This window comes from Dermacentor andersoni, chromosome 1 (assembly GCF_023375885.2).
Source record: "Dermacentor andersoni chromosome 1, qqDerAnde1_hic_scaffold, whole genome shotgun sequence".
Classification (NCBI taxonomy): domain Eukaryota; kingdom Metazoa; phylum Arthropoda; class Arachnida; order Ixodida; family Ixodidae; genus Dermacentor; species Dermacentor andersoni.
This window is the reverse complement of record NC_092814.1, coordinates 147323246-147347681: the sequence shown is the minus strand read 5'-3', so window position 1 is coordinate 147347681 and position 24436 is coordinate 147323246. Positions and strand designations below refer to the sequence as shown.

Sequence of the window (24436 nt, the reverse complement as noted above, 5' to 3'; positions counted from 1 at the left end):
TTGTCGCGGTAGCATAGGCGGCTATGCATGTAGGCCAATTCGTCCGGTGTGTTGTCTCCAGCGGTGCGAGTGCTGGCATGGAAGGAGACTGCCATCCTCCTCTCTCACAGCCACCAGAGAGGGAGCTGGCAGCAGGAGAAGAGGAACAAGTGCTTCACCAGTTCTTAAACCATTAGAAGCTCCTAAGCTATGTGGCTCTAGGCAAGATTTGTTACGTAAATCTTGCGTATTTTAAATTAGATATAGACAAGTTCTACGTGGCATATGGGCTTACAAGCCAGGACTTGTGCATTTAAATCCTGATGGCACATCCATCACTGTATCTAAGCTGGCCCTTGCGCCGAAAATCACCACATCATCGTTATCTGTGGGCTCAGTGGTGTTGCTACTGCTGTGTGCATTGTTTCATGCACTGCATCTTGAAACATATGTGGACGTCTTGCCTTTGAAAGTTCTTGCAAGTATCTCGCCTCATTAGTCTGTAGGCAGTGCAGCATGACCTATGGTTTAGCCCTTTTTGCTCTTTTAACTGATTTATTTGTGTGTATGTGTGCGCACTTGCTTGCATGTGTGAATTACCACACATAGCTTGAAGCTCTCTTTAGTCAACCTCTTAATCCTTGTACCGAAGTAGGATTTCATTTGAGATTTAAAAATTAATGCTTCAGTTGGTGGCTATTGCAATCTGCTCTTCTTAAATAAATTTCACTTGTTGAACTGCATTTTGCTTCACTGTCTGTTGCCTGTGCCCTTCATGATTCAACGGATAACTTGTGGCTTTTCAGTACCCCTATGTTCCACCGCATATCACAAAGCCCAAAGAACATAAAAGGCTGTACCTTGTTCAGCTTCCTGAAAAGGGTAAGACTTCTTTTTTTCCTCAATTTACAGCATCTGTCACATTTCACCTGTCTTGCTACCTACAATACACATACATCACCGGCCATAGTAGCCCAGTGCCTATGGCATTGCACTGCTGAGCTCGAGGTGGCGGGTTCGAATTAAGAAATGTTGAATGGAACTTAAGGGTTTCGCTCTGTTTCAGTTTTTCTCTCGAGCTAGTGCTGGCCCAGGTACAGTCTATACTGTTCATGTAGGGACACGGTAACATTGTGGTGACCAAGTTCTTATTTTGCGGTCTCCAGGGTTACCCTCCCCGAGCTCTGTAATGAACTGTCTGCAGAGCAGGACTTATCCCTGTTCTATTGCAGCAGCAAGCATTGATGTACAGTACTGTACTAACTTGGTGGCATGTTCCAAAATGAATATTACCATGCCTTCAGCAGCCACTCAGAACTCTGGAAAGCAGTGGTTAAAAAAAAAAAAAAAAGGAATTAAGATAACAATGATGGTCATGCTAGTCTGGAAATCGGGTGGCACTGCAGCATCACAGAGCATTAGTATAGTCGCACTTTTGTTTAGTAGTGTTTGTCTATATCTGAAAATGTATTAGCAGTGTCTTATAATGTCGTAAATTGTGTGAATGTTTGCATTTGTGAACTTATGATGAACATTTTAAGGCAATTTTTAAGAATGCACAGTAAATTCGGGTTGCAACTTGCCTTGTTCATGCACTGATGTTTTCATATATTGCATATACCTTTGTTTCATACTTCCTGTATCATGCAAAGTCTGAATATCATGTCTGCATTTCATTTGAATTATACTTCCCATATTTTAGAATATACTGTAACTGTGCAAGGATGACGGAGCTTGTGCAACAATTGCTTGCAAGGAGCAGCATGCTCTCCTCTTTTTCATGGACCCCTGAGGTCATTGCAGTAGCTTATCCAGACAGGGCTTGTTACCATATTTACTTGACCTTATGCTGGCCTCACAAGATTCATGCGATTTAATATATCAGTCTGGTTTTAAGCAAATGTGATGTGCTGATTTGTACACTACAAAACATTGCATCGCAGAAAATTGGAACTTTCTAAGTGACTCCTTAAGCTGCAAAGACAAATTCTTTTATGTTGTCAGTGTTTGAACAGCCTCTTCATGCAGGCTGTTCACACACAGCTGCCAATTCTGTATGATGTTGACATCAAAATGTCTCATTTTGGTCAAGGATAAATACATATATTGAGGCCATGCCTTTTGTTTTGCAGCGCTTTTTGCAGTCCCTAAAAACTACAAGTTGGTGGCTGCACCATTGTTTGAGCTCTACGACAATGCGCAAGGATATGGCCCCATCATCTCCAGCCTCCCGCAGGCTTTAAGCAGGTGACTGCATAGGCATTGCCTCTTTTCTTTTCATCTCAATTCGCATAAACTGCTGGGAATTTCAGCGTAACATAGACCCTCATTATTGTGCACTATTCTTTCAAGATGATAGAAAAAAAGCCTCCTTATAGCAACTTTGAGAATAGATAGTAGTGTGCATCATCGAAAGTTTCTGTTAATATTGAAAAGTGTAGTCTTTAAAGGGACACTAAAGGCAAATACGAAGTCAGCTGTGATGGATTACTGCTCGAGAATCTGTAAGGCGTCAATATCATCGCGAACAGAGCCTTAATAATCAAGAAATCAAGGTAAATGCAGGACATGATTAGACTCCCCAGGGACATTGAAGCACTTGCCCGATGACGAAAGCACTCCTGAGTTAAATTCTGTCACGAGTACTCAACAATGAAATAAAATGCTACTTGTCCAGTCCTATTTCATGTTTAGAAAAAAAGAACTCGTTGACAACAGCACGGGCAGTCGAAAGGTTTCGTTTTCGCTCGACTCTGTGCCGCCCGCGATTTCACATTTCAATACTTTTTATTGCGTAGTGCTGCGCTAGTTTTGCTGGCCTGCGAAACTCTCATGAACTGCTAGTAGCAGAGAATTCAACTTCCATGTGATGGCCCGGAATGCCCGAACGGTCTATGCCACTTGACCAAAAAGCAGCTGCATGGGCGTATCCGCCGCTCTGTCTTGGCTCGGTTATGGTGACAACTTCTAGCCACCATAGCTCGGTGCCGCATTCTGTTGGGCGCCGTTTTACTCACCGACAGCAGCAAAGGGCGGTGATGGCATATGCAATGTCACCACTCCCCTGGTTGGGTGGCGGGAGATTTGAATTTCGAAAAAGGTATTCGGACCTTTCAAATGCAATTTTCTCGTAAACAAAGTCCTTTCTTTGCACGAAACAAGCAATGCGAAGTTTCTGGAATGGTATTTAAACAGTCCACGTCGACTTAGTATTTCCCTTTAGTGTCCCTTTAACAGATCTTGATGGTGAGAGTCCAGGTTGCTGCAAATGCGAAAAACTGCTTAATGGCCAACGATCCCTGTTCTTGTACTGTGCTAATGTCTCAATTGATCATGCTTGAATTTTTACTGTCAAAGGAAACTGGTTAAAGACCACCTATGTAAATTTTTAAGGTTATGCTTTTCTCTCTCTCTCCCTCCCACACTTCTGGTCAACTAACCTGCATTATCCTTCTGATGTGTTGTCACTCCTGCCATCTCACCTGAAATTTTTGTGAAGTTCAGAAATTCAGGCTCATTATTACGAATGTTGCATCAAGTTTTACGAGAACTAAGTTCTATTTGTGGAGTTGTTTTAAAGGTGTCGAAAAATGGGGCACTGCAAAATTGCCAAAAGCATGCAAAAAAAAAAAAAATGTGATGGTACTTGTGCTGGCCCTCTAGTAGCAATGCAAAATACCATACGAGTATAACAGAAAGGTGTTTGCTATGAGCAAATTTATTCTGATATTTAGTTGGATAAGTTCCTGAAGCATAGAAAATTTGCAGCTGCAAAAGTATGAAAAAACAGTGTTGTCAGTCCCTGCTCTTCCAAGATTGCTGCTGCTTGTATGATGTGTCTTAGCGTAAATAATAGTTAATAAAGTGTGTACGTATCTGACGATCTGGATGCTGAGAGCAAGCTTTTAAATAAATACATGCCATCTGCTCATCCTCAATGCCACATTTCATGTCTGCAGGATTTTTACTGATTATAAAGTTCAGTTTGGCAGGTATGCGTTGGCATGTTTTTGTAGAGTTCCAACTTTTTCACACTGAGTGGGGAAAACTACATACTGCAAAAATAAAATTGTTTCAGTTATTTAGCACAGTTACTGTCTATGGTCATGTAAAAATCTAAATTTTTTTCTTAACCCCCTTATTGCCAGAAGTTCTTTTGCCTGAAAGAAAATGCATTGATTGTGCCATTATAGACATTTTATCTTCATTTATTCACGTCATAAAATTCAAATAACAGATTTCCTGCTTCACATATTAAAAGTTCTGCGCTCATTAAACACATGTTCTCAAAAACGGATAAGTAAAGCCCATTAGTACTTCTTCCACTTTTGATCATGTAATAAGTTCATGGTCAAGGTGCTGGTCATCCTTATTACAGTAATGTAGCAGATTAGGGTTGTATTAGCCAAACTGCACACTTTAGCTTAAACCCTGCGCCACATAATGAAAAACAGGCCTAGCTCTGCAGGCGAACTGGATTTGTGTGGAAATGTTCTTTACGGCGTGCTTAAGATGCTTTGATGTGGGGATAGAGGCCGATTGCTTAGCTAATAAATAAATTGGTTGTTTTGTTTTACTCTCAAATTAATATGTTGTCATTGTTTTACCACATCTATTATACTGCACGGGGTCTAATATTTTTCTGCCACTGTCAGAAGTGTCAAAAGTATGCCTTTTATGTGAGCCCATGATTAAGTTTACTTAGCTGATTATTTCATTGTCGAAAATCGTTAGTGATACAGTTGAACCTCACAAAAATGAAATCTGCGGGGAATGGGAAAAAATTCGCTTTTGCAAGAATTCCATTGTTGCGAAATGAGGCAGCACAGATAGGTAATGCGTCGCAGAACAATACTTTACTATCAAAATTCCGTTAGCTTACGTTCGCAAGCTAGTTCAAGGATATAGAACAGCATTGCCAACAGTCCAAAGTGCGCCGCATGCGTCGATCAGCAGCGGCAGCACTGCCATGGGGCAGTGTTCTCGGTCGATTGCTTTCGGAGATACGATCACGTTTGCAAGATTTTGCGTGACTCTGCACTGGATGCAGAGCAACAGTGCTCCAAGCTGGCATCCCTCCAGCGCATGCTGTCGCCCGTAGGCACCGACACGTCCGGTGCCGAGTGCAAAAGTGGTCGTATCTCGTATACCCGAAGGCAGTCAATCGAGATTATGGCCTGTTCGCACTAAAACCAGCGTTCTTGAAGCAAGGAATGCGTCTTTCCGGGCAACCGAGCGCTCAATCACAGCCCGATGCGTGGCACTCCATGCTACAACCACTATCCCAAGCGCCATAAACAATTCCAAGTCGGCAGGACATTGATTTCCTTGTTTTCGCTGCATTTTTCTCGCCAAGGTGCACATTACGCACTGCACTAGGTGTGCAAAAAGATTGTCACATGTCGGTAGCAACATGCTGCCGCTTCATACGAGTGATCAACAAACAAGATGGCAGCCATGATGTGTTCCGGCACGATTGCTTCCAGCGCTTGGTTGCTTTTGTAAACAAAAATGGTGGTTCCCACGCAAGTGTAATGTGGTAGTATATTATGCAATTTTAGTGCTAAGCAATTGCATTTGAGTGCATTTTGGAGCCTGCTAGCCTTGTGCGAGTAGGTGAAATGTGGGGTTACGTTCTCTCAAATTTCGTTGATGTGGGATTGTAGTACAGTGGAACCCCGTTCATACGTTTTTCACCGGACCGAGGAAAAAAAACGTAACAGCGGGGAAAACGCAACAGTGAGGAAGGCTCTGAAAATGAATGAAAAAAGTGCAGCTTCAGCTATAGACAATTTATTTCCACAGGGTGCGCTTAGAACTTAAAGAAGTCAAGAATGGTGGCTTGCCGTTTCTTTCGCTCGCTAGAAATCGCCACACGTTTCTCAATAGGCTGGAAGGCCGCATTTCTGTCAGCGTCGCTGTGAAGTGCGACGTACCTGTGGAGGAGGCCCAGAGCCGCGATGGCTTCTCCAAAGCTAGGATTTGGCAACTCCCCGGCATCATGCGGCTCGTGCTCCTCGTCGTCACCGCGCCACGGCAATGGCAACGGACGAATGAATATCCGCAGGAAATTTTGCCCTCTTTGGCGTAATCATGCTAACGATTGTTTAGTATTGCTGCGGAAAGCGCGTCCGAGCAGCCCGGTTGCGCGCAGCATGGCGTGGTTTCGCGAGAAATGTAAACGAGAGGAGAGCTGGCCCGATAGGCTGAGCAACCCCATGAGCAACGCCAGCTTCCGGCTTCCCTTTAGCTATAGCTTCATGACGAGTGACGTAAGGGCCTCTCCCGAGTTTCCTTCCTCCATGAGTCGACCCGTTCAACAAACCATGCGGTGACCATAATCACAGTGATGATAGTGAGAGCATTTTTCACGAATGGCCACCTAGTGGCGGCCTCTCGAACTGGCGTGCGACTTCTTGCAGCCAGTTCCATAGCCAAGCCCGGTCAAAACTCGTCAAAAGTCAAAATTGCGGTTGGAGCGCGTTGCCTACTTTAGCCCAGGCGGGTTCGGGTTGCGACGCATCATGCGGGAACATTTTCACAGCTACTACATAACAGCGGGGTTCCTTATACATTGGATCCTATGGAAGCTATGCCGGGACTGGATGAAAACGACGTAGCAGCCGGAAAAACGCAGTAGTGAGGAACGTAACAGCGGGGTTCTATCGTATAGGGACATTTCGTCGTCAAGAGGTACGAAATGCATTGAATCTTATGGACGCTTGCCGGGTATGCGAAAATATTTTGTCGCAAGAATTTCGTAGTCGTGGATATTGACTGTAAGTCCTTGTCCTTGATTTTTGTGTTTTATTCACTTTGGCATGTCCTGTGTGCTAATTCAGCATACTTTGATCACATACCGTATTTACTCGCATAATGATCGCACTTTTTTTCAGAAAAAAATTGACGCAAATTCAGGAATGCGATCATTACGCGGGTTAAATTCCCCGCGAAAAAAAAATTTTTTTTGTTCGTCCCCCGTTTGCTGCGGGATGCGGGTGCGGGACACCAAAACAAAAATGTCGGCCGGCTGAGCAAGCCGAACGCGCCGAACGAGATTTTTTTTTTTTCTTCTCGTCAGTACATTACATGCATTGAAACAGTTTTTTCCGTATCAGTAATGAATAATATCGTTAATATCGGCAAGTTTGCGGCAATAACGTAGCCATGTCCACTTTGAGGGGGCAGAAACAGATGGGCGCGCTTAGCTGCCAGTGACATAGAAACACATGGCGGGTATGCTGCGGAAACTGCGGCATCTGTCTTCACTAATACCGCGCATTTGCACTTAGGGTGGGTGAATATCTTAGCTGTGTTACAAGCGTTGGCGTATGAATAAGGTACACCTTTAACGTATCAGTGTAAACGTGGCTACTATCGTTGCCGCTTGCGATTTGTTGCTTGCCCACGAGTGCAGATGAGAAGAATTGAAAGGCGCCTTTTTTGTTGTTGTTGACCACAACAATTATAAAGCCTACACATAATAAAGGAAAGTTTGGTTGTACCTCTTTTTGTCATGGAAGTGCGGAAAGTGATGAAAGTAATGAAATGAGGCATCTACTTAAGAGTGTTTGGTGCGTCGTGCAGACCGCTTGGTTCGTCTTGAATAGTCGTTCGCGTAGCATTCAACAGATGGTAAGCGCGATCATTATTAGCTAGACTTGCACACGACATATCGCTGCGGCAAGTTCGGGGTGCGATCATTACGCGGGAAATAAAAAAAATCGAATTTTGACGACAAAATTCAGGGGTGCGATCATTACGCGAGTGCGATCATTATGCGAGTAAATACGGTAAGATGGCTGATTTACTGCATATAGGCCAATGGGTAAATTTCTATTTGAGCATGTTACAACCTTGGTTGGAAGCTGAACTGACAGCCACTATAACACTCTGGTTAAGTCAATAAATCTGAGTTGACACTTCGGGTTTTTTGGATATTGCAAGTTCATAAGTTTAGGCACATAATACATTTTCACAAAGTTTAATTATGGGGGGACACGGGTTTTGAGGCAAAAAAATCGTGAAAGAAAATAGATTTTTTGAAAATGACATTTTCAATACCTATAGCTGCTATTCCTTTAATTCACCAAGTTTCCCATCTCACGGAAGAGTATTTTACCCGCAATATCAATTTATATCATCGCTGTCAGCTGAATTCCGCGCATAAACAACCCTTTTTATTGTGGAACGTAGCTCTTTTTCTACGGCGCGGTCGCAGCAATCTTGGTCTCATTGGGAAGAGGAGCCTTTCTTATTCAATTTCCCGCCAAAAGCGACTCAGCCAGCTTGCCTGTTACGTTCAAATCCAGGAAGAAAAAAGTCTAAACACGCAATCCCATTCATTGGCTGCGCGAGGTTCCTGTCGTCTGCTCCATTCCGCAGACAACAACGCGACGGCGCGTGTCGTAGGTTTATGACAAGTGCGCAACAATGTCCGATCCACCGGGGAAGTTCGCCACGAGGCACAAGTAAGGCAAAAAGAAGCGATCAGCTTATAGCTTTCAAAAGCGTTCCATTCATTCAGAGGACATCAAGAATAGTCCGCCGCGGACGATGCCAAAGTAGGCCTAGCCAGCTCACTGGGTGAAAGTGTTACGAGCAGCGGCCGCGTTCGGCGTGACTAGACTGACCTAGGCGGGACACAGCAATGTTACAGCGTGCGTATTTACTGCAGAGAAAGATGAACGCTCAAAAAAACTTCAAGTTCTTGCTTCAACGCCAGCAACAAAGCGGAAGTTGAATTTGCTCTCTGGCGCCGATGGCGTTGCGGCCGCACCAGTCTACACCGAGGCAGGCTTTGCTATCGTCAGTAGGACTCCGTGAACGCAGTGATGTCGTTTGTCAAGTGCAAGGTGTGCGGCGGTAGCGTTACAGCATGCATAAGCGGACGGGAATATAGCCTCGCCGTAAAGGTCGTTATTACGTGTGCGCATGCTGCGGCGATGTTGCGTCGCCGTGGAGCTCGATCCGCATGAACGGCAACCTTGCCACGCGTGCGATTCAAGCCACCGGGAATCGGCGAACAGCACTAAACCATGTTTTTAATTTCGGTGGCCGTGGTCAGAGCAACTACATTCCTGGTAGCTTTTAGCCACTTTCAATGCAAAATATTGTAAAATTCCTCCTGCACTTTCAGTGAAATTTTTTTTTTTCCGTTTTCTCAAAGTACAGATTTCTTACTTGCTAATTTGCGGCAGCGATATCTCTGCCTACAAGGCAGGTCGAGCCATAATTTTTTGTTGTGGCTCGTAGCTGGGTTTTCAAAGTACACAATGGTAGGAACAGATTTTGCAATTTACGCTTTAAAAATTTTCAGTTCTGCTCTAGATCAGACAGTAGGGAACCCACATTTGGAACAGTGAAGATGGAATTACTATAGAGTTACTAACATTAGTTATATCAAAAAAGTATTCCTACTATTGTGTTCCTATGCTTTCTAGTACTAGGCATGTGCCAATATGAATTTTTGTAGTACGGTTATTTTTCTATTTCTGCAAATGATGAACAATGAATTTCATTTATCTTCAGGAGTGAATGGCCTATTGGGAAAAGAATTACATATTTGAAATAGGCACAAAAATATTAATAAGGTTGGAAAGCTTCATTAGTATGATTCAAAATGAATATTATATCAATAGCCGTGTCTTCCCTGAAAAGGAGTGTCGTCGTGTTGTTAGTGCGGAGAGAAAGGGACTGTCCTTGGCAGCTTTTCAAGCAGCTGTAAAGAGGAGGCAGCATGGAAATTCCCATTCAGATTATTCCCCTGGAGCCTTCTGAGCCATCGGCTATGACAATTTCATGCATCCAGGAGAATAAGAGGCTTGTTTTCACATGGTGACTAGTTTTTTCCACATTTCTCAACACACTTTATTTTTGATAATCAATTTTTTGGGAGGCATAGTTACTTGCCTAATCACCCAATTTGAATAATTTTTGCTTTATCTAATAGCTAGGCTCCCGTGAGTGCAATAAGTCTGTAATACCACATTTCTGCACCTTGAAGCATATTGAAATTTTGAGGAAGTTAAAAAATATATATATTGCATGTCAAGTTACAACTTTGAACTTTCGTAACTTTGGATAGAACAGAGGTAGAAACTTGAGACAATGCTTATTGCACTCCTTGAACATTCAGGAATATGTTCACGTACCGTATTTACCCGCGTATAACCCGCCCCTGCGTATAACCCGCACCCCTAACTTTGAACTCGGCGGAAAAAAAAAAAAAACTCGCGTATAACCCGCACGTTTACCTGAAAAAAAAAAATGAGCGCTAGAAAGATGCAACTCACACTCAGTGATCATTTCGTTTTCAGAACATTTATTCAAACGACCGCCACCACGTCACTGGTTATCCGATTCTTAATCGTCGCCGCTCTCACTACTGCCATCCGAGGCTTCATCGCCACTCTCAAAGACGTAGTCGTCCTCGGAACCATCCAAACTATTACTGATCGCACATTTTTTAAAGCTTTTCCGCACCAAATCGGCCGGTATCGCTTTCCACGCATCCACGATCCACTGGCACAGCAATGGAATATCAGGCCTTCGCACGCGTCCCGTCGGTGTGAGGGCGTAAATGCCGTCGACCATCCACTGGGCATACAGCCGCTTCACGTGTGCCTTGAACGGCTTGTTCAGGCACACGTCGAGTGGCTGTAGCATGGACGTCATGCCGCCAGGTATTATGACGAGGTCGGTGCTGGTCTCGGCAAGGCGAGCCTTCACCGCATCAGTGCAGTGGCCTCTGAAGGAATCTAGTACGAGCATCGACCGGCGTGCCAGCAAGGCACCTGGTCTTCGCTCCCAGATTACTCGAAGCCAGTCACCGACTAGGCCACTGTTCATCCACGAATTTTCTTCCGCACGCACAACGATTCCTGGGGGCAGTGGAATGCTAGGTAGCGTCTTGCGTTTGAAAATGACATACGGGCGCAGTTTCGTGCCGTCAGCCAAAGCGCATAGCATGACTGTGCAGCGCAGCTTGGCATTTCCGCCGGTCAGCACGCTGACTGATTTGGAGCCCTTTTTTTCCATGGTCGTGTCCATCGGCATCTCAAAGTACACAGGTGTTTGATCAGCATTTCCCACCTGAGACAGCAAATAGCTGTGCTCCTTCCGAAGTGCGATCACATATCGTTGAAAGTTCAACAACTTTTCCTCGTAGGCTTCAGGAAGCCGCTGGCACATGGTTGTTCGCCGCCGCATAGAAAATCCATGTCTTCGCATGAAGCGCTGAAGCCATCCACGGCTTGCACGAAACTCACGTGGAATGTTCAATTCCCGGGCCAACTTCAGGGCTTCCATTTGCGCATTTCCATCTCAGTCGAAACAGCGTGGCCACGACTTCTCTGCTCCTCAATGAACTTCGCAAGCTGCGTCTCGAGGTGGGGGTACGCGCCAGTCTTCGGACCCCGAAACGCTCGCCTGTCCCGGTTCGTTGCTTCGAGACTCTCTTTTTTCTTCCTCCAGTCGCGAATGCACGACTCGTCGACGTCATGCTGTCTTGCAGCAGCTCTGTTGCCGATTTCTTCGGCAGCGGCTATAATCTTTAGCTTCTCTTTCGCTGTGAAACACTGCCGTCGAGTCGCACTCATGATGCCAAAACAAAGCAGGCAAACAGTGCAAACTGGGGTAAGTACACTAAACAGCGCCTAACGCGAGGCTCAACAATGCTGGCCTTTCGTTGGCCCTTCATCGGCTTGACAAGCGTCGATGACGATGGGGATGGCGGACTACACGGGGAGGCCGCCGCACATTGCGGTGAAGCCGACCCCCCCCCCCCCCCCCCTCCCAAGGAAAAAATTCGCAGATAACCCGCACCCCCACTTTTTAAACGCGTTTTTTCACATTTTGGTGCGGGTTATACGCGAATAAATACGGTAACTATTACATTTCTTACTGCCAAACATTATCTGCCAGTCGTCCCGAAACATGGGAATAGGAAAAATTCTATAAAATATTTTTCTCGTTATATAGAGAAAAACTAATTACATATTTGCATCAAGTATTATAACTTACAGGTCCTCCCTTAAGGACATACAAAGGCAAAATTATTCGTTTATGAAAATTCACATTGAGCTAAGCTTGAGCATGAGAACTCTAAAAGGCCGACTGCAACCAAGTTTTGGACTGCATAGAAATTACTGTTTTAGATATTGTAAATATAGAACAGCCTCTGTGCAAAAGTTAGCTTTAAGTACAAGTACATGCATGCTAAAAAGCTAACAAAAACTATTTTACTCCCAAAACTGTAACAAAAAAAATATTTTGCGTGGCTCTGCTATCGCAAACACCAGAGACCAGCAAAGCTGGGGGAAGGCCAGTAGAGTAGGGCCGAACCGCACAATTCAACTTTTGCTGCACTTCCCCCACCTCCGCTGGGCTCTGGTGTTCGCGATAGCAGAGCCACGCATAATTTTTTTACCACTGCGAGAAAGAGGACTGCCAAATCGAGTGCTTGGGTTTTTATCGGAGAGCAATGACGTCGCACCACCTGTGTCCCCACCGCACCCCTCCTTCTCCCTCGATAGGCTCCACCCATCCTCGCATTGTCACTATGCTGCGTGATGCATTTTTTATACTGCTTTCACTCTCTCAGCTCTCTCTCCCCCATCTCGGTGAAGCTGCGGATATCAAGAGAAACGCAGCGAGGTTCTAACAGCTTCACTGTAAAAAAACCAGCCTTACCGCTCGCCAGGAATGATGCAGAAGCTGGAATGTTAAGAACCAGTATGGCGCCTCAGCATGACCTCCAAGATTACGCAGCTCTCTGTGCTCCTAAAATCTGTCATAAATTGTGATTGGTCTCAATAAGGACTGAAAGTGACAGGGTTGGAGCTGCTCATTATTTTTCAGCAGGAGCCTGCTTGGCAATGTCCAGTTGCTTACAACCCTATTTCTCATTTAAAAGATTGGAAATGGGTCTTCAGGTAGATTTGTCAGTCTGCATCTGCATAGTTTGTCATCTGCAGTTCTGTTTTCCATATTACACATTTTGAATTTTGCTGGCACTGTATGCATGAGCCCAAACAAGAAAAGTGTCTATCCATGGTTAATAGTTTCCATTAATATGCTAGGAATAAAAACAAGGGGTTCAGAGTTGCTGCATTCAAGGGGTTGTATGGGAAAAAAAGTTCATTGCTTGGAGAACCACTACAAAGATACTTGAATACAGTTGAATCCTGCTACAGAAAAAAATTGATGGGGCATGCGAAAAATTGTGTTGTCACAGAAATTCGTAGTCATGATACATTATCAAATACATAGGTCACTCGCTGACGCAAAAAGCAAGCTTTAATTCCATAAATAGGTCAGCTTAGCTTGTTTGCACTTCTTGCCAAGCGATGGCACAACGCAACTCTCACACGCCGCCAGCAGAGCCACTGCCTCATCGTCGTCCTGGGACCCGGTGCAACGCCCGATTGTATCGAATGCATCCATGACCTGCAATGTAATCGGTGGTCCTGGCTCGCGTTATGCGGCTATTTCATCTTCGTCCGACGAAACACAGTCTTCCCAGACGCTCTTCAAGATTTCTTGGTCTGTCAATTCTTCGTGCACCACCACACACTAGTCGGTGGGATGTACATTGGCGGGCACATCTCCACTTTCCTGCAGGGCTGCCCATACGGCTGCGACTTCATCAGACGGCAACCAGTCTCTGTCGCTACCTTCATTCTCAGGGTCCGGAGTCCCGGCAGCCTGCACAGTGAACCCAGCATGGCAGAAGCAATTGCAGATTATGGGGCTTCTTGTTGCGCACCACGAAGCAGTGATCATTTAGGGGCGCCATAAAGAGTTCCATTTCGGTTTCGCGGCCCAACTGCGTGTTCAGAAGCAGCCTTTGAATAAGGCGCTCATGGTAGGCCCGCTTGACGCTCTGGACAACCCCTTGGTCGAGGGGTTGAATGATAGAGGTGCAGTTCCGTGGGAAAAACATTTAACTGCACGTTTGCTAGCTCGGCGTCCTCTATAATGTGGGCTGAACGAATGTCTAAAAGTAGACAAACCTTTCGGCCTTGCCTGCCCATGTCCCGGTCGAAGACTTCGATCCACTGTCCGAAAGTAGCTCAGGTCATCCACGCCCGAGTGTTAGCCATGTACTTCACGGGAAGGCTCAGATTTCCTTTGAAGCAGGTTGGTTTGGCACTTTTTCCGATGACCAAAAGCAGCCGCTTGTCCGAACCGCCAATATTAGCGCACAGGAGCACGGTTATTCTCTTCTTACTGTGCTTTCCTCCGTGGTAGCGCAGCCCCTTAAAATCCAGGGACCTGGTGGGCAGCATCTCGTAGGAGAGCCCAGCCTCAGCGGCATTGTCAATATAGAATGGTGCGTAGTCTTTCAGGATGCCTGCGAGGCTGGCTGACATCCACGCAGTGGCGAGGTCACAATCCATCGAAGCGGCTTTGCCGCACAAAACATTGCCAATGATCCTGTGGCGTGACTTGAATCTGTGCAGCCAACTTACGCTGGCCTTAGTTGTCTATTCCTAGCACACAAACATAACCCAGCGCTTTTTGCCGCACAATATCACCGCTAAGGGTGATTTTCTTCGCCCACATCTCCACGAACCAGGTGTAAACTGCCTTGTCCAAGGCCTCGTGCGCCGGCTGAGTCACTTTCTTGTGCTTTGCTGATGTTCCTGAAGCAGGCGCTTTGGCTATAGCATCCTTGTCCTTCAATATTGTCAAAAGAGAGCTCACCAGAATTCCAAATTGTTCCGTGATGACTGATTTTTGCTTTAAATCAGCCTGGGCGATAACTCGAGGCTTCTCTTCTAGCAACAAAAGCATTTTTTTTTTGTGTGTGTGTGTGTGTGTGTCAGCTGCGACACGCTTCAGCTGACAATCCAACAGCTTCGAGAGACAATGACCAAATGGCGTGCAATCGTTCGTTGTCAAGCATGCGTCGCCCAAATGCCTCGTTGCACCCTACCGGGATTTGACCTAGCAACCACTACTTCATATAGTAATTGGTGTTGTACACCAGAGCCATTTTCGCGAAACTTTGTAGAAAAATGGATAATTAGAAATACTATAAAAATAAAATTATTGCTTGTTTGTTATTTGTATGCGCACCATTTTTCTTACCAGTATGACCCAAAATGTTTCCTCGGAGTTCGTATGCTCCTCCATAAGAGCGCGTTGCATCACCATCACCAACGCAGCATCAGAGCTTTCTGTTTCGTTTACATTGCATCATGGCTCGAGCAGCTCCCGTTTGTGTTTTTTAATGCTATCAAGGTCGATGGTTTGCCAAGGCATGACAAAACAGTTTTAGGGGTTTCGATGAGCTACAGTCTAAATTTTGCCCATGTCTGCTCCATAAAAACTTCGTTGAAGTGAAAATTTGTCCGCGAAGTAGTCCGTTTTGGAGGGAATTTCTATGCACTGTGTTCTATGGGACATAGACGAGGAGTGAAAAAGTCTTCGTTGTGAAGTGGACTTAATTGTCCCAGGATTTGACTAATTTCAGAGCACAAAAGTTGGCTGCGAACAAAAAGGAAGCTTGCAATTTAACCCCCTCTAACATTACATCATTTGGTTAAGCCATCATAGAGCATTCATTGACTAGACAGTACTGCAGTGCCGTTATGGTATTGTCTGCAAAAGTTTACAATTATGAGTTCGATAATATTGTACTTACAGTTGCTTGTCATATGCTACAGCTATCATAATGGGTATTTGGTCTTCATGCAGAAATGCCAGCTAGTTTGCAAACTAATGCAGCTTTAAAGGCCTGCTCAATAGAGGCTACTCATTCGTTTGATGCATCCATGTGGTTCCTGCATCTAGTAGCTGACATGTAATTGCAGACAGTGAAGCAGTGGCTGGTGAGTCAAGGCTGCAAGGGGTGTGTCGGCACGGGGTGTAATGCAGGACCAGCTTTCTGGTGGCACTGATAAAGAGCTCTGCGGCACCCACTCTGTGTTGCACAGTTCTTGTATGTGGAACCAGCTTATGGTAAAATCCTGTTGGAATCGCAAGGAAGGCAGATACAGTGTCTCGTGACCTAGCAACCACTACTTCATATAGTAATTGGTGTTGTACATGGTGTTGCATGGCATAACAGGGGGAGGCCAAACATGGTCGCATACTGGTGTTGCGATCTGTTCATTTGCCTGAAAGCTGAACAAGCTAGGCAAGTCAGGTTCGCTATAATGTAAGGATTTTTTTTTTTCCCACTCAATTCTATTTCTTTATCACCTACGGTTCACGGCTAGATGACCATGGTAATAATGTGGGTGAAGCAGCGCTCGGACCACTGACGAAGCACAAAAAGGAATATCCCTGGAATAAAATTGTTACATTATAATTGTAATAATTGTAACATCTAAACTTTGGCATTGTAACCTTTCAAGCTGTGTATGGTGTGGTCAGGTTTCCTTATGGGCAACTGTATGCAGACTCATGTCAGCAGTGGCTTAGGAGTCTGCAGTGTTTTCTGTGTCTCACACTGTAGCGAGGCAACTATGAGGTGTGCTCAAGCACTCAAAACTGAACTCTTCGTGCGGTCATACACTTCGCATGTGCACACATTCATTTGCATGATTGTGCTTTAGTTGAAGCTGTGTTGAAACTGTAGCTTCAACTGCAAACATTGCAGTTGAAGCTGTAGCTTCAACTGCAATGCTAGCTTATTGTGAAATGAAGTTGTGGTACTTCAGCTTGGTTTGTTGCTAATGTTTCTCTATATTTTTTCCAGATTCAACTTCATCTATTTGTGAATAATGAAATTGGACGTCTCAAAAGAAAACTTTCTCTTCTGGCATTTCACACATCAGTCTGGCCATAGGGAGCTCTCGTAAGGGCTGCTATTATCATCCATGAGTAAGGGACGTCATGCCCAGCACATCTCCAGTGCGCCCACTCATTTGCAGCCAGCTTCACCAGCCAGAGCACTTCAGCTATTTTATTTCGTACTAGAATAAATGTGTAAAGATACTTACTAAGCTTTAGCTTTACAGCATCTGCTCCAGATCGTCATGCGGCTTATTTTTCTTGTTCCTTTATTTTCACACGCATAAGTGATCGTGACTGAAAATGTGTGGAAAATATTGTGTTAACATGAATGGACTAAAGGAATTGCCTGCTATCAACCTAGTACCAGGTTCTCTTGATTTTACCTGCACTTTTCGTGCTCGTGCAGAACATGCGAGCTCGCCACCTCATACACAAGGCCTGCAGTATTTCTTCTGCATATGTACAGGAAACGTACACTGTATGAAATGAATGCAGCCTGCAGATGCTGCCTTGCTGGACTGGTTATACAAATAGCATAATCTCCTGAACTAGTTCAGAAAGCACAAATGATTCTAATGGGCCTGCTGCATTCCTCCTTGAGATTGAAAACACTAACTCAGAATGCAGACGATCAAGCAGATTACAGCTCAAACTAGTTGTGCAGAGTATCTTATACCTAACATGCCTGCAAAAGGTAGTTGGGGACATGTGCCTGTAAATAGCAGATGATGCGTGTGCATTCAGCATAAATTTGAGCACGAACAAGCCTGAACATTTCTATGTTTAACATCGCAATGTTGACATGTTCCAGGTAGACATAGCAATCTGTAAATTGAGCATTATTACCAACCTGTTTTTACATTGCGCTTCTTGGGTGACTGTGTGTGTGAGGAATCCCAATTTATTTTGCTTGTTTGTGTCGCTGTTTATGCTGATTCTGCATAGTGCATCTTTCCAATTGTCTGTTCTGCCCGGTGTGGTAGAAACTATTGCACCTAGTCCAGCTGCTGCTTGTGTCATGTTCTGCATTTCTTCCTCTTGGGGTACAAAATGCACATGCTCCCATGAATCATTATTTCTTTTCCATTTTCATCAAGGCACATACATCTGCATGTTGAAGCATTCTATACTTTACTAGAATTGTGTAATTTAGTTTGTTTACAGGAAGTGTGTTGCTGTGTGCGCTTTTCTGTGGTGTACCATTAGTCGTTGGTATTTAAGTGCTAGTAAATTGTGTTGAATGCACAACATGCTTTGCACATAACTTATTAGTACGTGACTCAGCTTTTATTAATTTGCATCACAAATGCACAAAATGAGCAAGTATAAGCATTGCTTGAGTTTCACTTGTGGAAGCATGGATGTGGCGTTTAGCTTTGTGTAGATAGTTGGATTGAGCAACATGGCAAGGCTTACACCAGCTGGAAACTTCAAGAGGAACTTCAGCTCGGATGATAATCTTTCCATATCATTGAAGTAGTTAATTAAACTCTTGAATATGGAAGGTCAAATTTTTGTGACTGATGAGAGTAGACTATTGATAAGTACATGTGTGCCTTGCTTTTTTAGTCACAAATTTAGGGAAGTCGTGGAAAATATAGTAAGGTTACAGCTCTGAAATAAAGTATCTTTTCAGAAAGCTATATGCAATGGTGTTTAAATTAACATAAATGGGATAATTTAAAATTGAAGACAGGATATTGTTCTTCCCTAATGAAAGTTTTGGAGAAGTCGTTACATTATTGTTGCCAAACGGGAAGCCTCAGATCCTGAAGCAGTCATTTCGACCAGCGGACTTGTCCTTGTAAGAAACTCTGATGCCCTGATGAGAAAAAAAGTCCTGCTGTCAAAATGCTGCCTCCATGCTGAGGCTTTCCTCTTTCACCCAGTGTGCATCAAGTGGCCTCCACCATCGGTCTTCCTCACAATTTTAAATTGTTTTTGGTGCCGAGTTCAAGTGGTAAACAGATGTTTCAAAAGTCTGGCTATCTGAGTGAAGTGGTTCAGCATGCATGCCAGCTGGAGGCAAGCAGTGAATGCTAGACCCTATTGTTTTTCATGCGGCATGTTGCTGTGCAACTGTCTTCACCAAAGCACAGGCATTTGCATGCTGTGGAGGAGCACCATGCAAGTGTGCATTTGCTTATTTGGTACGATTGCACAGCCAGTATCTGTGTGGTTGCACTACAGGAGTGTGCTGTTAGAGTATAGAGGTGCATTATTTGGCCAAAGCTTTGTTCATGTGCTAAGCGGAAGATGTGTGCATGTTCATCAATTTTTATCCCATGGCATCGCATTTGAAGGCTGTAAAGCAAAAGCCAGCAAATCTGCCAAGCCTTTCTGCACATGTATCATATGTTGCTTGCTGTTTTTAACACTTATCTGTCATATTATCTATGAAAAGGTGGTTTTGGAGTCTCGACAGTGCATGTTTGCATCAGCAGCATCGAGTATGAGCCGATTATTTTTTTTCTTTACTCAGAATTTTCACTGACAAGGCAACAAGTGGTATTTTTCTGTGCAAGTCAAGGAGATTGTCCACAATAGTACCTGCTTTGTGCTGAAGGCATTCCCAGCATTTGTGTAACGTTGGCCAGCTTTTCTTTTTTTTAATCATCACATGCATTAAAAGTAGGGGTGTGTGAATATTCAAAAATTTTGAATATTATTGAATATTATAGTTTAATATTCGTACTAGATTCGAAAACTAGGTATTGGAAATTTTTTAATATTTAACTGGATACGAATATTCGAAACAAATTGAATATATTGCTATCTTTGCGGCAGCAAACAAGGTTCTTGGCACTTATTTCTGTCTCATCTATGAAAGTGCATCTGACCTTGTGCTGAATTTCATAATTTCATGCTCCTGGTGAAATTTCGCCCTTTAAACATGCTTAGCCACAGGACGTCTAAGCTATGCAGGAAAGCCAGCCTCTCAATAGCAAGGGACGCGGATTTGCAAACGGCGAGGGTGCACTCTTTTGCAGTTCCACCCGCAATCCTGGGCTTCTTGCTTGACAGCAAATGCGATGAGTGACGACTGGTACAGTGTCAACTGCCTCCAAGTTAGCAGGAAATCGATGCGGTATAAGGCGCAGGTTGCCAAGAACAGACAACTAATGGAAATTACTGTTTTCCAAAGCTAACATCAGCCAAATCCAGTCTTTTAGTATAATGGCTTATTAATTTAATTTTTTGGACAATGTAATTGCAATATTCCAACATGTTAAAATAAACCAACTTGCTAATAAATGCATCTGCATATCATTATTCAATTTGATATTCGATGCTAAGTATCTGTATTCGATTAGTATTCAAGATTTTTTATATTCACGCGCCTAATTAAAATGTGGAGTATTCGCGTCACTGAGCAGTACTTTGCTTGACTGCAGTTTACACATTATGCTGCTGTATATGTCTGAAGTGAATCATTTCCTAAATGAGGATATTGTTCTTCTTTCCCTGCCATGTTTGTTGATTTTGTTGGTGTAGTTCACTGTCCTAAATATGAAAAACCACCACTTTTCAGTAATTGATATTCACTGATGTACAGTCTGTGCCAGTATGAAAAAGGGAACACTTTATTTGTGTCATAACAGCAATTCTTGCAAACATGCTAGTTGGAGCCTCACTCTGCTGTTTCTTATGCAGTTCTTGTGTTGTGGAAATCCCATATTATTTACCTTTTTATTTCAGTGCACGAACAAGGAAAATTACCGGTTTAAACACAATTCTAGTGTTCCTTTCATATTGGGGTACCATGTACATGTGAACAAGGTATGACTGTACAGCCGATCACACAAGTTCTTGAAGCATGAAATTAGTGAGAAAAAACATTTATTTTCAAGCAACTTTGCCACGCTGTCTGAAATTTGGAACAGTGTGATGGTCGTACAGCAAAGTATCCACTGCACTTCTCAATTGGAGGGCAGGTGCATTTGCGACAGATAAATGATGCTTTGTCTTGGATCCTTTGCTCATAACACTTTTGCAGATGGCAGTATTGGGCATAGTGGGCCACTGATCCTACAAAGGACTTCAAAAAGCACTGAAATACATTTCGAGCATGCTTGTAGGCCATTTGAAACAAGAATGATAAATGCGTGAATCAACTACAAAATTATGTGCGTATGGGATTCTTATCCCAGTGCACAGACGTGATCCAGTTGAACAGGTAAAGCAGCACTTGCATACTTATACATTAAAAACTCTGCCATTGGCAAAATTGTCTGCTTTTGCCATTCTCAAACTCTGTATTTAGAATTCAAGAATTTGTTGCAGGGACTGCAACAAATTAGCCACTGCAGGTTAAGCCATTGACTTGTTTATTGCATATAGGTGAACAGTGCATAACGTCTTATTTTTGTGTATGTTATGTCAATATTTGATTACTTCATGATCATATGGTTTCTGCAGATTTGAGCTTCTGTGACAGTTTCAGTGACTGCTGCTGGTAGTATGAAGAGCTGTCAGGTAGATGAAAATGTTGCCTTTTCTTTAAAAAATAAAAATACATAAATTTAGAAACAAAGCTGAAACTAAACTGGACATTTGCATTGGCATGAAGCATTGAGCACCGCCACTAAAAGCACATACTTCTGATCCAACTTTCTATCTTTGGACATACTGGTATATGGTGCCATGGTATCTCCTTGCTCCTGGTCATGTTCTAGCAACTTTCTTTTTTATATGTGGCACATTTCTAACAGCTATGAAGCATTAAATGCCATTCCTTTTGTCAATTGCTTGGTTGTAATTGGTAGTTACTCTACACCGTTATGATGGGTGGATGCAAGATGTGGCATGAAATCTCTGTTTACTTTCTTGCCCAATAATTGTGTGTCCTGTGATCATGTGCAGTTTGCATGTTTTCTGCTGAGTAATTTTGTTTTTGAAATCTGCAGTAAAGTGTGAGCAGCAGAAAGGAACATCTGGATTTACATTGAAATAGGATGTCTCCCGAAAAATATTTCATAGCCTTGTCAGATGTGTATTTTGTGCTGCCTTACTGAAAATGTTCAGTTGTGACCCAGCGTTCATTCCACAAAAGTTCAGATGTTTCCACATTTAAACTACCATATTTTGTAACAGGGCTTTAACTGTGTCAAGCAACTGTCATGACAAAAGTGAATATAAAGCCTTGTCTACTAGGTAACTAAAGTTGATCCTTGTTTGACAGCACTTTCGACTGCTGCCTGACCAATACAGCAATGTCACTTAGCTTGTGTCCTTGTTGAATTGGCCCATTGTGTACTATAGTGTTTGGTACATGTAAAAAATGCAACCTTTAACTAGAGCATGTTTCAGAGCAAACTAGTGGTGCCAGCACACAAAAGGACAGATCAAAGCAGAAAGGAGGACAGGATCAAAAATTTGCCGTCCACTTGACTGGTATGGTGTTACACGAAAAATTTATACAGGGCCTTGAGAAAGTTCAGAATCGTAGTTTAGAAAAATTCCTGCTTTATAGTAAGTGTCCACTGTATGTAGACGATGACTATGAAGTCTTGTACAACCTTCCATTCATGAATCCATTCCATTCATGACCTTGCAAATTTCCACAGAACTTATCTGCTTATTGTTTGTAATAGCTAACTCTCCTATTGTTGCGGTTTGGCATTTAACCCAAGCATTTTGGTGACAGCACATTTTACTTTCCACTGTATTTTCTTCCTCCACTTGCTTTCTTTCTTTTTAAGCACCTTTTAAATTTTTACTGCCTGTGTTGTCATCAACATCCAACAAGCTTTTGAAACTAAAGGTGTGGATTGAATGGCCAGGCACAAGGCTGTTGGTGCTGAGTGAAATACAAGACCACTTTATTTTGGCATGATGGTGACAACTGTTATGAACTCGTCACAGTACTTGTGAACCTTGGCGGCATTGTCTCTGACCAAATCTACCTTGGGCGCTGAAGCAGAACACTCCCCCTTTAATAATAGTTGTAAACTCTTCACAATACTTGTCATCCTTGATGTAACCAAATCCTCTACAGCTGCCGGAGTAAAAGCAAGACACCCAGATCTACCAAAACTCCCTTCGTTTTTGACCAGCTGCTGTTTGGAAATTGTCACAGTACCTGTGTATCTTGATAGCATTCTTCAAACCAAATCAGTTGCTAATATGAAGGCCTTTTGTGACATGTTTCAAATATCCTTGTTGACACCAGCTTGCTCTGAAACACTCTGTCCAAAGGATCCCCTGTTGCCCCTCTTGCTGATAGTGCTAGCACAAGTCAGAGCTTGAAAGTGACAAAAGTAATTTCGTTGCAACCCAAGCACATGACGAGGAAGGAATGCATACATGTCTCTGTACAACTGAAGCATTGCTTCCCTTGCCCACTCGGGCCTCAAGGAAATTGCTTTTGCATGGCATTCTGTGTGTGGCAACTTTTGCATGTAGCAGCTTAAAAGCAGTTTTCTGGCTTGAGTGAAGCATTTTTTAAGAAGAAGAAACTTTATTAATGAATGGTCCGGCAGTTTTTGTTGTGGTTGCCTCAGGTGGCAGCTCGAAGTCCTTAGACTCGGGCGGCATCTTTGGCTTGCCGGACAAAAAGAAAATGAGAAAAAAAATTCATTCGTCAGAAATGTCTTGCTGCTTTCCTGTTCCGTATCATTGGTGCCGTGTACAGACGCAGTAAAGAAGTTCATGGTGTACAGTTGAGCTTGCTTCTATGGATGTTTGATATTTATTATTTGAACACTTGAAATACTCTGCTGAAAGGTGCAAGTAAAAACTGAGTTTTCAATGCGTAGTTTGAGGCACGTGTTCTCCAAGCGCTTCTTCTGCAATCGCATATGTCGGAATCTGTTTTTCGCATGTTTGCCGAAAGTTAACCTCTGCAAATCAAGCAAAAGTGCTTGAAGGGTTGTAGGGCTTGAAATAAAAATAATGGGGGAGACTGTAGGTATAGGTTTTTTTCAGTATGGTTCTAACACCCGCACTTAATGGGCCCCTTACCAGGCCACATAGGAAATTTCGGTCATCCATTGGACGTTGTTACGTGCCCTCGAAAAAGTGTTCTGCCGCAATAATTTTTCAAATTAGGTCATTAATAGCACTGATCGAAATATTTGAAGTGCCATGAACCCATGATTTCAGGAGGCAAGTGTGCGAGCTGTTGCGTTTCTTTCGTTTTGCGTAGCAGACAATTTTGCGTGGTCTGCATGAGAACGCTCGATTAGCGGTACAAGTCAGTGCCACAATCGTGACCACTGAGACAAGCACGAGAGGATAGCATGATCGCAACGCTGGAACACTAGAAAATGATAGTTTCATCTTCTGCGAGCGCGACTGCACGACCAGGGAACAAGTGAATGAAACGGAAGTACATGTCTCTTGCTACAGCACAAAGTAACAAATTCGGAGCCATTCCACTCGGTGAAAGTGGATGACCAGCGGAGCTGTATATAAATATAAAGTAGAACAATATAACACAAATATACACATTATGTTCATTTGTATTTACGTTTATCTCGTGCCCACAGTAATGATGGCTTTATGGTCGCTGTGATGCCCGTGACCTATAGGTCGCGCGTGTGGTAAACGGATTAGAATTGCCGTATATGGCGGGAGCCATATAGAGTAACTATAACCAAGATGGCTGTCCGGAGGAGGATCGCGAGCAAAGCGAAGGGCGCGGAGACGTGTTGTATAGCACGTTGTGACTAAAGTCCATAGATTGGCTTTTAAAGCTCATAAAGGG

The 24436-nt window shown here is 43.5% G+C and overlaps 1 protein-coding gene across 1 annotated transcript in view; it reads left to right on the top strand.

Moving 5' to 3' along the window:
• Nucleotides 1-23485, top strand: part of Cpsf5 (cleavage and polyadenylation specificity factor subunit 5) — a 31320-nt gene extending 7835 nt beyond the window's left edge. The window contains exons 5-7 of the mRNA XM_050192393.3: nucleotides 786-861; nucleotides 2112-2226; nucleotides 16691-23485. Of these exons, the coding sequence (XP_050048350.1) occupies nucleotides 786-861; nucleotides 2112-2226; nucleotides 16691-16712 (213 nt within the window). The 3' untranslated portion in view covers nucleotides 16713-23485. The remainder of the gene's footprint in view (nucleotides 1-785; nucleotides 862-2111; nucleotides 2227-16690) is intronic.
• The last annotated feature ends 951 nt before the right edge of the window (nucleotides 23486-24436 follow it).